Raw genomic sequence first — 12,857 nt, 5'->3', positions numbered from 1 at the left:
ACATGGGGGAAGAGCATGCCCGGCAGAAGGAACAGCAAGTGCAGATGCCCCAAGGGAAGGGCACGTACGCAATGTCTGAGGTACAGCAAACCAGCAGTGTGCCTGGAGCAGAAAGTGATAGGAGACAGTCACAGAGGCGACGCAGGGAGACAGATCATGTGAGGTTAGCGGGAGTATAGACGTTGTCACCTAGTCCCCAAATACCAGGACCGTAAGACCTCCCTGCAGCATGAGCACGTTTCAGAAGAACAAAACAAGAGACCTTACTCTGTACACTGAGTATTAAATGAACAATTCCTACAGATAACCCAAGCAAATATACAGTGCCCGGAAGAGGTGTTCTATAAATTCACGGATGAGAGTTGCATCAAGAAGTTAGAACAGGCGTGGGGGCCACTCCTAATTTTGCATGACTGACCCCTCCAAAGATAACTAGCATTCCTTCCCCTTTTTCCTAGAATCACAAACAGAACAGTCACCTGGATGTCTCATTGGCCTGACCCATTAGCACCAGGCATTGGAATCACAGGCCCTAAAAGGACCATATTTGGAACCAAGATAGTAGCTAAGGTTATCACCAGACAGTGGTGGGGAGGTATGGAGAGATGTGAAAGCTGCAGGTACGAACGCGGCCCCTGGTGCTGTGGAAAGCTAGTTTGGAAAGAGCTAGTGCGTGAACAGAGAGGGAGATTGTCCACCTGCTAAACTGTATTCTTCGCCATTGGTGTCCAGGAGAGAGGTGGCTCATCACCTGGCCTTCAAAGGGGCTCTCCTGACACAGATATTGGGAGCTTCTCAGGAGTGGGAGGTGCTCTGGCACGTGTCTTTGAGGTGTAGAGAATGCTATGTCAAGATGCCCAGAGGAGACCGGTTTGAAGCTCCCACAGAGGAACTGAGCTGGGAGCCCCGGGACCAGATAGTTGGGAGAGGTGGAGGCCAGGCATAATGAGGACAAGGTGACAGGCTCCATCCCCACCTCCTTGGGGGTGGGGCACCCAGTTCCCCAGAGTCCTCCCATCAGCCTGGCTACCTTGAACAGTAAATGGAAATAAAGTTAGTGTGCCGTTTATGCAAATGCAGCTTTTTAAAAAAAAAAATTCAATTAGCCAACATATAGTACATCATTAGTTGCAGATGTAGAGTTCAGTAATTCCTCGGTTGCATATCACACCCAGGGCTCGTCACATGCAAACGCAGCTTACAGACAAGCCCTCTTCCAGCCTGATTTTCTCCCCTCCACCCGGCCCTCCTGTGGAGAAACCGCACAGCCCTGATGGGCTTTTCTGACCGAGACTGTGCCTCTCACCCCAGTGGACCCCTCCTGTTAATTAAAAGGGGGTAAGGGACAAGAGAAAATGCAAATCCTCTGTCCTTGTAAACTCCATTAAATGGTTGGGTTCCTGTCCTGAGGGCAAAGGGGAGCCCCTGAATCCTTTCTAAGCAGGGGAGCAACCTGAATTTCCTCTTTCTCGTTTTCACCTACAAGGAACCCAGCAGAAGTATGCACCTTGCCTCTAAGGAGCCTATTGACCAGAAGGGTCAGTATTGCTGGAGGACAAGGGATAGTAGTTCATGAAGGACTTCTTCTTCATTTAATTTTTTAAAACATTCTTATTTATTTACTTGTCAGAGAGCGAGAGAGCACAAGCAGGGAGAGCGGCAGGCAGAGGGAGAAGCAGACTCCCCGCTGAGTGCAGAGCCCGATGCGGGGCTCGATCCCAAGGACCCCGGGATCACGACCTGAGCCGAAGGCAGACGCTTAACCGACTGAGCCACCCAGGCGTCCCAAGGATTGCTTCTTTAGGAGTGCTTCAGCTAGAGCAGCTTCCAACTTTCAGGACCAGTGACAGCATAGGGAGTTGACCCATTCCTTTTCTCCCCCTCTCTCCAGAGCTCCTTTGAGCCCTCACCTGGACCCATCCGCTCACAGTCCTTGACCACTTTTGCCATGATTGCCTTTCCCGGCAGCACTCACCTGCCCATGAGTTTCAACACCCCAGCCACCACCAAGGACTGTTTGGATTCCTCAGCTGCTCAGCACAAGATGGCTTTAAACCCCTGGAAACAAAAGAAGAAAAAAAACCCTCAAATCACTGTACGTCCTTCAAGAGGCCTGGGAATAAACTCCCATATAATAAGAGATGAGTTCCAACCTTCACAAACTGCTCCTAGGGGAGTGGTATGGTTTGAGGGATCTATGCCCTAAGTAAGGATGGTAAAGTCAAGGGCACTGTCCCAAGCTTGACACCAACCACCACCACCCCCACCCCACCCCCCGCCAAGAGAGGTGAGCAAACTTGCATCTAGTGGGTGGGATATCCTATCCACGTGGAATTTACACAAAAGGGACTGAAGAAAGCAGAAACAGTGACCTAAACCCCAGGAACTGCTTCTTGGCTTGGCATCTGGGAATTCACTCAGCCCTCTTTGTAGAGGATATTCAACCATGGCCCAGATCAGGTTTCTTTTAATTATTAGTCAGGTAAGACCCATGAGCTACAAATTGTAGCACTGTTCAACTCCTTTGGAGGCCAGGCTTCCAGCAACTCCAAGCATTCAGAACTCAGCTATTAATACCCCCAGAGATCTCTCAGTGTCTCATAGATAGCCCAAAGTTGTGTCACGTGATTTTCTAGCAGACAGAGCTACATTGAGGCAGGCCAGTTATGTTAAAAACATGGCCACCAGACTGGGAGATCTGGCAACAAAGAGACGTGACCGTTGATAGCAGAGAAAGATGGCAGAAATGATCTGGGACCATTTAGTAGAGGGATCCAGAACCTTGCCCACCTCAGTAAATCCCTCAGGGCCACACCCTATCACGGTCCAGTGTAATAGATCGTGTTCATTATTTATCCAAGCCATCAAGAAAAGTTTACCTGTATTTCCTGATAACTGTTTAAGAAGATAGGGAAGTAATGCCTTTGGGAAAGATTTTTACTAAAAGGTAAAAGACGTTGGTGTTTAATTTTAATTTACTAAAAGATGTTGGTGTTTCAAAAGATGTGTCAGTTAGCTGGAAGATGTCACTTTGGTCAAACACCCAATTCCTCAGTGCCGCTGGGCTATAAGTAAAGGGTTGTAGTCAGAGCTGGAAGACACTAAAAGATTTTATTACATGGGAGTTTATTCCCAGGCCTCTTGAAGGACTTACAACCATTTTATAGGGAAGGACATTAAAGCACAAATAGTTGCCTAAGGTCACACACCCTGATGGTAGCAGAGCTGGGGCCAGAACCCAGTCGTGACTTCCAACCCCATACTCTTTTCACCCCACCATGTTGCATCAAGCTCAGACACCTCAGTTTAGCTTTAAAAAGACAACAAGGGGCGCCTTGGTGGCTCAGTCGGTTAGGCGTCCGACTCTTGATTTTGGCTCACGTTCAGATCTCGGGGTCGTGAAATTGAGCCCCGCATCGGGCTCTGCGCTCAGCAGGGCGTTTGCTTGGGGTTCTCTCCCTCTTCCTCTGCCCCTCCCCTACTCTGTGTGCTCTCTTTCTCTCTCTATAAAAAAACAAAAAAGAAAGAACAAAATACGAGTTGAAAGAACAGTCAGCAGGACAGCAGGTCCAGGAGGGGGCCCTCTGGTGGCCCTGAGAGGATCGCCTTGGTCGGTTGTCAAGCAGAAGGTGACCCATTACTATGCACTAAACCCTATATATGCATTATCACCTGGACGTCTCACCACGAACCTGGGAGATGGGGAATGTTGGCTAAGGGAAAGGTAGTATGAGCCTCTGACTCTCTTCCTTCTGCATAGCCTAATTAAGAAAAGGCCTGGGCAGGGCGCCTGGGTGGCTCAGTTGGTGAAGCGTCTGCCTTCAGCTCAGGTCATGATCTCAGGGTCCTGGGATCGAGCCCCACATCGGGCTCCCTGCTCCGTGGGTAGCCTGCTTCTCCCTCTCCCTCTGCCCCTCCCCTGGCTCATGCTGTCTCTCTCTCTGTAGCTCTCTGTCTCAAATGAATAAATAATAATCTTTTTTAAAAAAAAAAGAAAAGAAGAAGAAGAAGAAAAGGCCTGGGCATCACTCTCTCAGAAGGTCAGGACCTCTTCTTCCATGTGACTCTCTCGACACATGGGTGAATATGAAAGGGTCCAGGACCATGTTTGACACAAAGGCTGCTGGCACTTGCTCCTTGCTTTGGAGTTTCTTAGGTACCCCCTCACCCCTGATTTAGAGGTGTGGGCATAGAGATGTAGAGATCGATGTGGGCATAGAGATGTAGAGAACAACCTGGCCAAGCTCACACGGTGAGTAAATGCTGGAGCAGAGATTTGAACCCAGGCCGGTCTCACCTCATTCACTCAAAAATGAATTCCTTTGCACTGAGTGTGTTTGCACGGGCACTTTGAGTGGGAGCGGAACGAGTAGGACATTTTGTCTTCAGACGCGTGTCACAGAGGCTCACACAGAGCAGCTTCCGGCTGCTGTTCGGTGCAGCGTCACTCAGACGTTTCCAAAGCTGCCCCGTAATCATCCGTAAACCTTGTTTATAGTAGACCAATTTCAACCCTTTCAGCGTAAAGGCCGAACCCTTCATCATCTTCTTTCTTCTTTCCCAGCAAAACCCCAATCTTCTTTCTTCTTTGGAGCCGGAAAGACCTAATTCATGCTTTCACTAAATTCCCTGAAAAGAAGCCGAGTGGGATTTGAGTTTGGCTCCCAGATCTGGCAAAACAAATTTGGGAATTCCAGTGTTGGCAAGAATAAGATTGCCGTCAGGCCCCACGGGCCCACTCTCAGACTGACGGCCTTGTAGTGTGGTTCTGCGGTTTTCGGGGAGTTGCAGCAAACCAGTCAGAGATCAGGAGCTTCCAATCTAGGTGAATCACTCCCAACAGGTAAAATAATGATCACTTCCAGTGGGTAAAATGATCAGCAAGGGGATGAATGCCATTGGAAATCATTTCTGTGGTTAATGGTATTGTTATGTTCCCAGCAGAGCCCTTTGGAGATCAAGGACTTTTTTTTTTTTTTTCCCTGATGTCATCTCCTTCGGCAACCACTCAGGGGTGGGTGGGAAGAAGCACTTTCCGTCTGAAGCTCTTTTTTCCGTCTTTCAGGAGAAAGCAAAGCAAGAGGAGCCCACCCTTCTAGTGGTTTCTGGAGAAGAGAAGAGTATAACCAAACCAAAAGAAGCTGACAAAAAGAAGCTGAAAAAAGACAGTGCAGGTTGGCACATCCTCACCCTCATTCAGAAACGTGTATGATGGGCTTAATTGCTGTGTGAGAGGAGCTATAGAATATGATTTACCTAGGCTGCTGTCTGTCCCTGGTACCCTCTGAGAGCTTTCAGTTTAAGATGCATATCAAAGGGGTCCAGCTTCCTCCATCTAAACTGCCCGACTCATACCATTGCCACGTGTGTGGGATCAAGGTAAAAGATTATGCCTGGATTGCTATTTTGTCGAAATGAATTTCCAACCAGAGAGGTGTGTAGCTCTTGCTTGTTTGTAAGCTTGTTTAATCCTCTCTAAGGCTAAGGTATATCTGAGGGTGGCCAATGAGTCCCCCTTCAGTGTCCCCTGAACACCAGAACCAGACAATAATAACAGAATTAGCTCAAAACTAGTTTTTTAAGGTTGCTCTTCTCTTCCAGTAGAGAGAAAAAGGTCTTATGATAACAGTGAGACCAGTTCCCATATCCACAGGCGAAGTGGGCTCGGGCAGCTGTAGACACATGTCCTTGGCAGCCAACACCTACCAAATCCCCCAAACCACAAATACCACTGGGGTGAAAATCTGGGTGTGTGTATGTGTATGTGTGTGTGTGTGTGTGTGTGTGTGTGTGTGCATGGGGATGTTGGTTCCAGCTGATGGCAACCTAATTTCAAGCAATACTTGATAAAACAAAATTCCAGTTCCACAGTTAAGTTGAGCAGTTATTTCATATTTTTTTTTTTGCCACAAAGGATTTCACATGTGGGTTCAAAAAAAGGATATCCCTAAACACATTTTTCCATGGAAACTCACAAAACCACAAAACTGTCCCGAAACATACACACACACACACACAGAAGAAAACGAAATGAAATTTAAATTTTTCTTTTTAATCTTTTTCTCTTATTGTTTTTAATAGCTGTCCCTTTTACACACAGAGGATAGAACAGATCTGGTGTCCGTGGGGGCAGATACTTGGGTTTTCCATAAATGGGAGTGGTTTGGAGTGCAGCCAGCTACGCCCAGTGCCCTGTCGCTGGATAGGAAACCACTAGATGGAGGGTGGGGATGCACTGGATGATGAGGCAGAGAAGGCAGAGATCCTTCCCCCGGGGGTGGGGGGGGTGGGGTGGTGGTGATCAAACTGAGTCCCTCAGCAAAAGTACTAGAGAGGAGAGGGGCACTCTGTGTCACCGCTGCCTTGCATTTGACCTGAAGGCTGTGTGGACTTATGTCATTGTTAAGGCTTTCCAAGAATTGCCTTGCCTGTATATTACATCAGATTCGTTTACTACAAGAGAGTAAAAAGCAAAAGAAAAGGGGGCCACAATCTTACCTCCCAGATAACACCCCCCCGTTGACACCTTTCTAAAAAGTAAAACAATGCCCGCACACGATGTGAAAATTAAATAGAATCAAGTAAAAAATATAAATACTAATTAGAAAGTAAAATTCCCCTTTGTCAGGCCCCAGTCAGTTTCCTAAAGGGTAATCGTTGTTACAGGTTCAAAAACGGCCTTTTTTTTTTTTTTTTAAGATTTTTATTTATTTATTTGACACAGAGAGAGAGCGACAGCGAGAGAGGGAACACAAGCAGGGGGAGTGAGAGAGGGAGAAGCAGGCTTCCCACCGAGCAGGGAGCCCGATGCAGGGCTCGAATCCAGGACCCTGGGATCATGACCTGAGCCGGAGGCAGACGCTTAAGGACTGAGCCACCAATCGCCCCCCAAAACGGCCTTTTAACGTGTCTCACGACTAACGGTGGACCAGACTATTGATTTGCTGTCAATGAGCCGACCTTGTAATTGGTTGGTAAAATTGGGATTACACTTGGATTTAAACATTTCCAACTGCAGAGGCTAATAGTGACCAAGTCGCCAGCTCTCTTCTGAATAGCTGCTTCCTTATACCGAAGAAGTCAGTAGTGAATAGGTACCCACGGGGCTCCGGGGCAGAATCCTCTTATTTTAGGAAGTCCGAGGCATGCATATTTTTTTCTTTTCCTTATTTCTGTTGGGTACAGGTGTCTCAAGCCTGAAGCAGAGCAAGAGAACTGAAATTTCTGATGAGACAGCAGACCAGGCTGCAGGAGCGGACGCTGCGGGGAGTCAGAGCTCCCCATTGTCAGCAGCGCACGGAAGACATCTCCCCAAAAAAGGATCAAGTGCTTCGGGATCGAGTGAGTGTGCGCCCACAGGAAGAAGCCTTAAGCAGTCCATTCGAGGGCTTGGCCTAGCTGAGAGGGCTGGGTCCCCGCCTGCCGAGAAGCCTGCCACAGAGTGTCTTCTCTGGAACCTGTCTCTGGAGCGCCGAGTCAGGGAGCCGCCCACCACTCCGCAGGCAGAACGCGCTACCCCTCAGGAGCTGCTTCCAGATCAAGATGGCAAGGGAAAGAGAAAGGCTGGGGCAGATGTGGACGCCGGAAAAGGCCCGGCGTCCCAGGCTGTACCCGAAGACACGGCACAGTCCGTGGTCGGTGGCCCGTCGCCGTGCCACGAAGATGGGGCCTCCGGAGGCCAGCGGCCAGAAGCCAGAGCTGCTCGTTCATCCGCGGCGGAAGGCCCTTCTCCAACCCCGGACGATGTCCTCTTCTCAGGGGCCATGGAGGCTCAAGTGTTCACGGATCCTTCTCAGGTGCAGTCTGAAGGGGAAGAAGCTTTCAGCTTTGATGTGCAAGCGAGCAACTTGAAAATGGCGTCAGTGCAAGGTATCCCCGCTGTCTGCAGAGAGATGTCTCCCGGAAACGTCCTCCCGGCCTTCGCCGCGAGCATTTCAGGTCCGGCAAGTGCTTTGGCCGAGAGAGGCAGGTGTGCGGAGAGGCTGCCTTCCAGAAGCCTCGCCTGGGCGGCTGAAGAAGCGTCCTCGGATCCAGAGGGTGCTTCCGAGGAGGAGAGCGGTTCGGGGCAGCAGCTGCTTCCCAGGCCTTCTTTCCAGTCCCCGGGGAAGCCTGCCGAGGAGCGACAAGTCTTCACCGAGTCGCAAAGCTCGGCCGCGCGAGCGAGCGGCCCTGAGCGGCAGCTGGCTGCGAGCTCCTCTCCGCGGGCCTTCCGGAAGCCGGCGGCGGGAGCAGCGTCCTCGGATCCCCCGAGAGCGTCGGCGGAGGAGAGCGGGGCGCAGCGGCTGCTGGCTCCCGCACACCCCTCCCAGGCCTTGGGGAAGCCTGACGGTGACCAAGAGGCCACAGACTCAAAAAGTTCTGGGGGCTCGGGCAGTTCTGACGAGCGGCTGACGCCCACCTGTGCCGCGCAGGCCTTGCAGGGGCCCGAGGACAAAGGCCGCACAGACCCCCACGGTCACGTGGAGAGGAAGCACAACAGTGCGGGCGCCCGGAGCAGCTCCGAGGAGGACGTGCCTCCCAGGCGCCCTTCCCAGGCCTCGGGGCAGCCCGCAGACCAACAGCACGGCGCCTCGGCTGCGAAGCACCTCCCCGAGGAGTGGGGGGTGTCCGTGGGGCGGCTCGCTCTGGCCTTTTCGAGGCCGATTCTTCAGCAGCAAGCGTCCTCGGGGTCGGCGAGGCCCCCGGGCCCTCCCCGGAGCAGCCCCGCGGAGCCGGCGCCCGCCCGGCAGCCCGTCCGGTCCTGGCGGAGCCCTCAGGCCGAGCGGCAGGCCCCCGCGGGTCCCGCCGTGCGGTGGGCCATTGCTCTGGAGCCGCCGCCGCCGCCCAGAATCTCGTCTAAGCGCCTGCTGAGGCCTCGGCCTGAGCAAGCCGTCCGCAAAGGTCCAGAAATGGCTGCCGCCGTCGGGGTGACTTCCGTGGACCTGCTGCTGCTGCCGCCGCTGCCGCCGCCGCCCCCGAGACCGCATTCTCAGCGGCCGCTGGAACCCATCGCCGAGCAGGCGACCCGGGAGGACCCCGAGTCCTCGGCTGCGGAGGGGAGCATTTCGGTGGAGCTGCCGCCGCTCCGCCAGGCGGTCGTGAGACCCGTCATTGAGCAGCAAGGGTGCCTGGGTGCCGAAGGCGCTGTGGTCGAAAAGAACGTCCCTGGGCAGCCGCCGCCGCTGCCCGGATATCATGCTCAGCTCCCGACGCGCCCTCTGGTCCCGCCACCGGCCTCTGCCAGTCCCGAAAGCCCGGCAGCTTTTGCGGAGCCTCTGCCTCTCAAAGTGCTTGCCCAGGCCTCGATGAAGCCCGGAGTGGAACCGAATGTGTCCTCGGGTCCGAAGGGCGCCGCCGCGGAGAAGGTCATTTCAGTGGAGCTGCCGCTCCCCCCAGATTCTGCTGCGTCCTTGACAAATACTAAGGCCCCGCAAGCATCCGAGACGGCTGTCGGGGAGGGCCCGTCCGTGGAGCCACCGCCCAGAGGCCCCTCCCAGCCCTCGGTGAGGCCGAAAGTCCAGCCGCAGCCCCGCCGGCTGGCCGCGGTGGGCGCTTCGGCTGCCACCGCCCGGCCCGCCCTGGGTCCCGCCCTGGGTCCCGCCCTCAGTCCCGCCCTGGGTCCCGCCCTCGGCCCCGCCCTCGGCCCCGCCCTGGCGCCGGGCCCGGCGTCCCCCAGAAGCGTCTACCAGTCCTGGCTGAGCTGCTCAGGCGAGCGCGAGGGCTTTGTGAGTGCCCAGAGCGCTGCTCTGGAGTGGGGCATTTCTCTGGAGCCGCTGCCCCCGCCGCCCCCGCCGCCTCCGCTGCCCCCGCTGCCTCCCAGAAAGCCTTCTCAGAACCCGAGGAGGCAGGGAGGGGAGCGAGCAGCCTCCCGGCGGTCGGCGAGCGCTCCTCCAGGATGGGACGCTCCTCCAGCACCCGGCGCTCCCGCCGCTGCCGCGCCGAAGCCTCCCAGATGCGCTTTCCAGTCCCGGGGGAACACAAAAGTCAAGCAGCCCGTCTCCGAGGCCCTAGAGGGCGCCGAGGCCCTGAGGATCATGACTATGGAGCAGCGGCACTCTCTCCGAAGGTCTTCTCAGGCCCTGAGCGCAGCAGTGGTCAAGCCCCCGGCCTCCGCAGCTCCAGAAAGGACTGCCACCCAGGGGGGTGCTTCTGCAGAGCCGCTGCCTTCCAGGCAGCCTTCCCAGTCCCCTGGGAGATGCAAAGGGCAGCAAGTGTCGTCCAGCTGTGAGAGCGCTCCTGCTGAGGCGGCCGTGTCTGGGAAGCCAGTGCCTTCCAAGTATCCTACCCAGGTCTCATCCAGGTCCAAGGTTCAGGAGGTGTCCTCCCGTCTAGAGAATACGGCTGCCGAAGGAGGCTCGGCTAAGAAACCGCCGGTGCCCAGGCATCCTTCCCAGTCGTTTGTGAAGTTTATGGCAGAACAAGTCTTTTCCGAGAGCCCTGCCGGTCCTCCATCTGCGAATCAACTTTCCAAAGCTCCGTTGAGGTCTAAAGTCCAGTACCCAGCTTGCTCGGGCCCAAAGGATGCCAGTACCGAGGGAGGCATCTCGTCGAAGCTGCTGCCTACAGCACGCCCTTTACAGCCCCCGGGGGGGCCTGAAGGCCCCAGAGCAGTTCTCCCACATTCAGAGAGTGCCCCTGCGAAGCCCAAGTGGAGCAGTTCCAAGGAGCCGCTGCCCCCGGGACACCTGTCCCCGGCACCCGCGAGCTTGGCGAAGCTCGCGTCCCAGCAAGTCTCCTCCCTGCTCTCTCAGGGCTCTCCTGAAATACAGAAGCGCTCTGAAGAATGGCTGCCTTCCAGAGGCCTTCCCCAGGCCAAGGAGGGGGCCGAATTGCAGCCCCAGCTTTTCTCCCCAGGCCCCGTGAGTGCCCCTGCAGGTTGGAGCAGGTCTGAGGAGTGCTGGCCTCCGCAGCCTAGACACACTCCCCAGGCACCGGCCGAGCCCGAATGTTTGCCCCAGGTCCGGCCAGGTTCCGTGAGGGCTGCCGCTGAGGGCCCCCTCTCGGAGAGCCACCCCGCCAGCCAGGCCCCACCAAGAGGCCCGGCTTCTCTAAGCAAGACCAAGAAACATCGCCAAGGCCCTGAAGACCTCATTAATAGCCTGCCTCCCGCTACCAAATCCATGAAGCTCAGCATGGCTCCTACCAGGCAGGCATCCACTGCTGGGGACACTTACTCCAAGGGGGAAGGTCTCGAGAGCGGCCATCAAAGTAACATCCATGCAAACGAATCCTCCAGTGAGTCTGGTGTTGAAACCCTTTTTGGAGTTCGCCTGAGAAAAGTCCCTTCCTTGAAGAAGCACGAGAGTGAGAAACAAGATGACCTTACCGAGCTTTCTTCACTCTCCTTGGGCCCGGTTTCATCTTCCACATGTAAAGAACAGCGAATCAGAAGAAGCGTTTCCCAGGGGCTCCTGGGCAGCGTAGAGAACCCCGCCACAGCATCTGACGTGGCGGAGAAGCAACAGAGCAGGCCCAAATCCGAAAGCATGGCCAAGAAGCAACCTGTTTACAAGGTCCCAGGTGAGACTTCCTCTTTCCAGAGGGCAAGGAGGTACCAAGTGGAGGGAAGAACTAGAAATCAAAGTCTTGAATGGGGGAGGAAGTCTGCTCCAGCCTTGCCTGCTGAGTTGTTGCTTTGATACGGCTGGCTTGTGGATTTTAGGAGCAGGATGATGCCCCATTCTGGCTTAATGGATCTGGAGATGGTTAATTTTGAGTCTTCCCTGTCCCAGGGACATCCATCCATCCACATTCTGTGATGGACACACGACCATCTGCCTATTCCTTCTGCGCACCTTCCCTTTGGATGGAATTTTATACCTTTCTCAAAATACTTCGACACATATGCTCCCCACCCCCCTCCCACAACATCATGTGGTTTTTAAAAGCCAGCTCATTAGTAGAGCACTACGTTCAGACTCGCAGCTTGAAATCTTAATTTACTGTAAATGCTTATACTTCCAAAGCTGCTTCCCACACCTGAAATGTCTAAGAATCTAGAGCTAGGTGATCTTTTGAGCACCGATCTCTCTCAAAGCCTTTGTACCTTCACCCTGACCAACCCTGGTCTTCACACCTAGAACCACACCCGTGTAACCACGCACTTGCACGAGGGAATATGTAATGTCGATATAAGATACTCCTTGGACTTCAAGGAATGCCATCAGTAGCCTGAGCCTCTGGCCTCCTGGGAGTTTTCCCAGCCCACCTGGTCACCCTGGTCCTACCCTGATTTGGGGATACGAAGAGGGATGGATGAGGGAGGGTGAGGGACCAGTAAGAGGATGGTATGCAAATTCTGATCTACGCAAGGAGCTCTTGCCTTGCCATGTTGTGGGGATGGCGCCAAAGAAGTGGGGGCCCTTTTCGATGGGATCTCTGTTCATTTTCATCTGGCAATTAACAAGGATGCCATCTGGTACATTAGTGTGGGTAGGCCCCGGCCCAGCTCGAGACCCTGCCTGCCTCACTTCAGTTCTAACCACTCTCCTTCCTTTCTCAGGAAAGGCTCTTGGTCGACAGTCAGATTACGCCGCCTCAGAGCCAGCTTGGATAACCATGGTAAAGCAGAGGCAGATGAGCTCCCAGGCCCACATTCCTAAGAAAGAGGCAAAAACCAAGAACAAAGCTGGAGCCAAGCCTGAGGCCAAAGAGCCTAGACGTTGGGGAGAACCTGCGGCAGCCTACAAAACCCTCCAGAAGGTTACTAGAGTTGGTTGACTAAGCTTGCGTCGGGACCTCTGCCAAGCCTGCGGCTCCCCACGTCTTTGGGTGCCCTAATCAAGGCAGGGGGGCTCTTCAGGGGAAGAGTCGTGCCTGGTACTCAGACAATAATGTGCCCGGCTTTATGCTCTGAAAGGGTTTGTGGAAAGTAATGA

General features: G+C 54.1%; 1 protein-coding gene across 1 annotated transcript; it reads left to right on the top strand.

Moving 5' to 3' along the window:
- Positions 1-71: 71 nt before the first annotated feature.
- On the top strand, positions 72-12,640 carry LOC116629427 (acrosomal protein KIAA1210-like; the record flags this gene model as incomplete). Its single annotated transcript, XM_032399715.1, has 5 exons — positions 72-80; positions 1,892-2,095; positions 5,066-5,174; positions 7,186-11,499; positions 12,482-12,640. Coding segments are annotated over exons 1-5 (4,795 nt in total), but the record flags the coding sequence as incomplete, so codon positions are not given.
- Positions 12,641-12,857: the final 217 nt, after the last annotated feature.

Source organism: Phoca vitulina, unplaced genomic scaffold (assembly GCF_004348235.1).
Source record: "Phoca vitulina isolate PV1807 unplaced genomic scaffold, GSC_HSeal_1.0 scaffold841, whole genome shotgun sequence".
NCBI classification, from domain to species: domain Eukaryota; kingdom Metazoa; phylum Chordata; class Mammalia; order Carnivora; family Phocidae; genus Phoca; species Phoca vitulina.
Note: the sequence above shows the minus strand (reverse complement) of the source record. Positions and strands in the feature narration are given on the sequence as shown.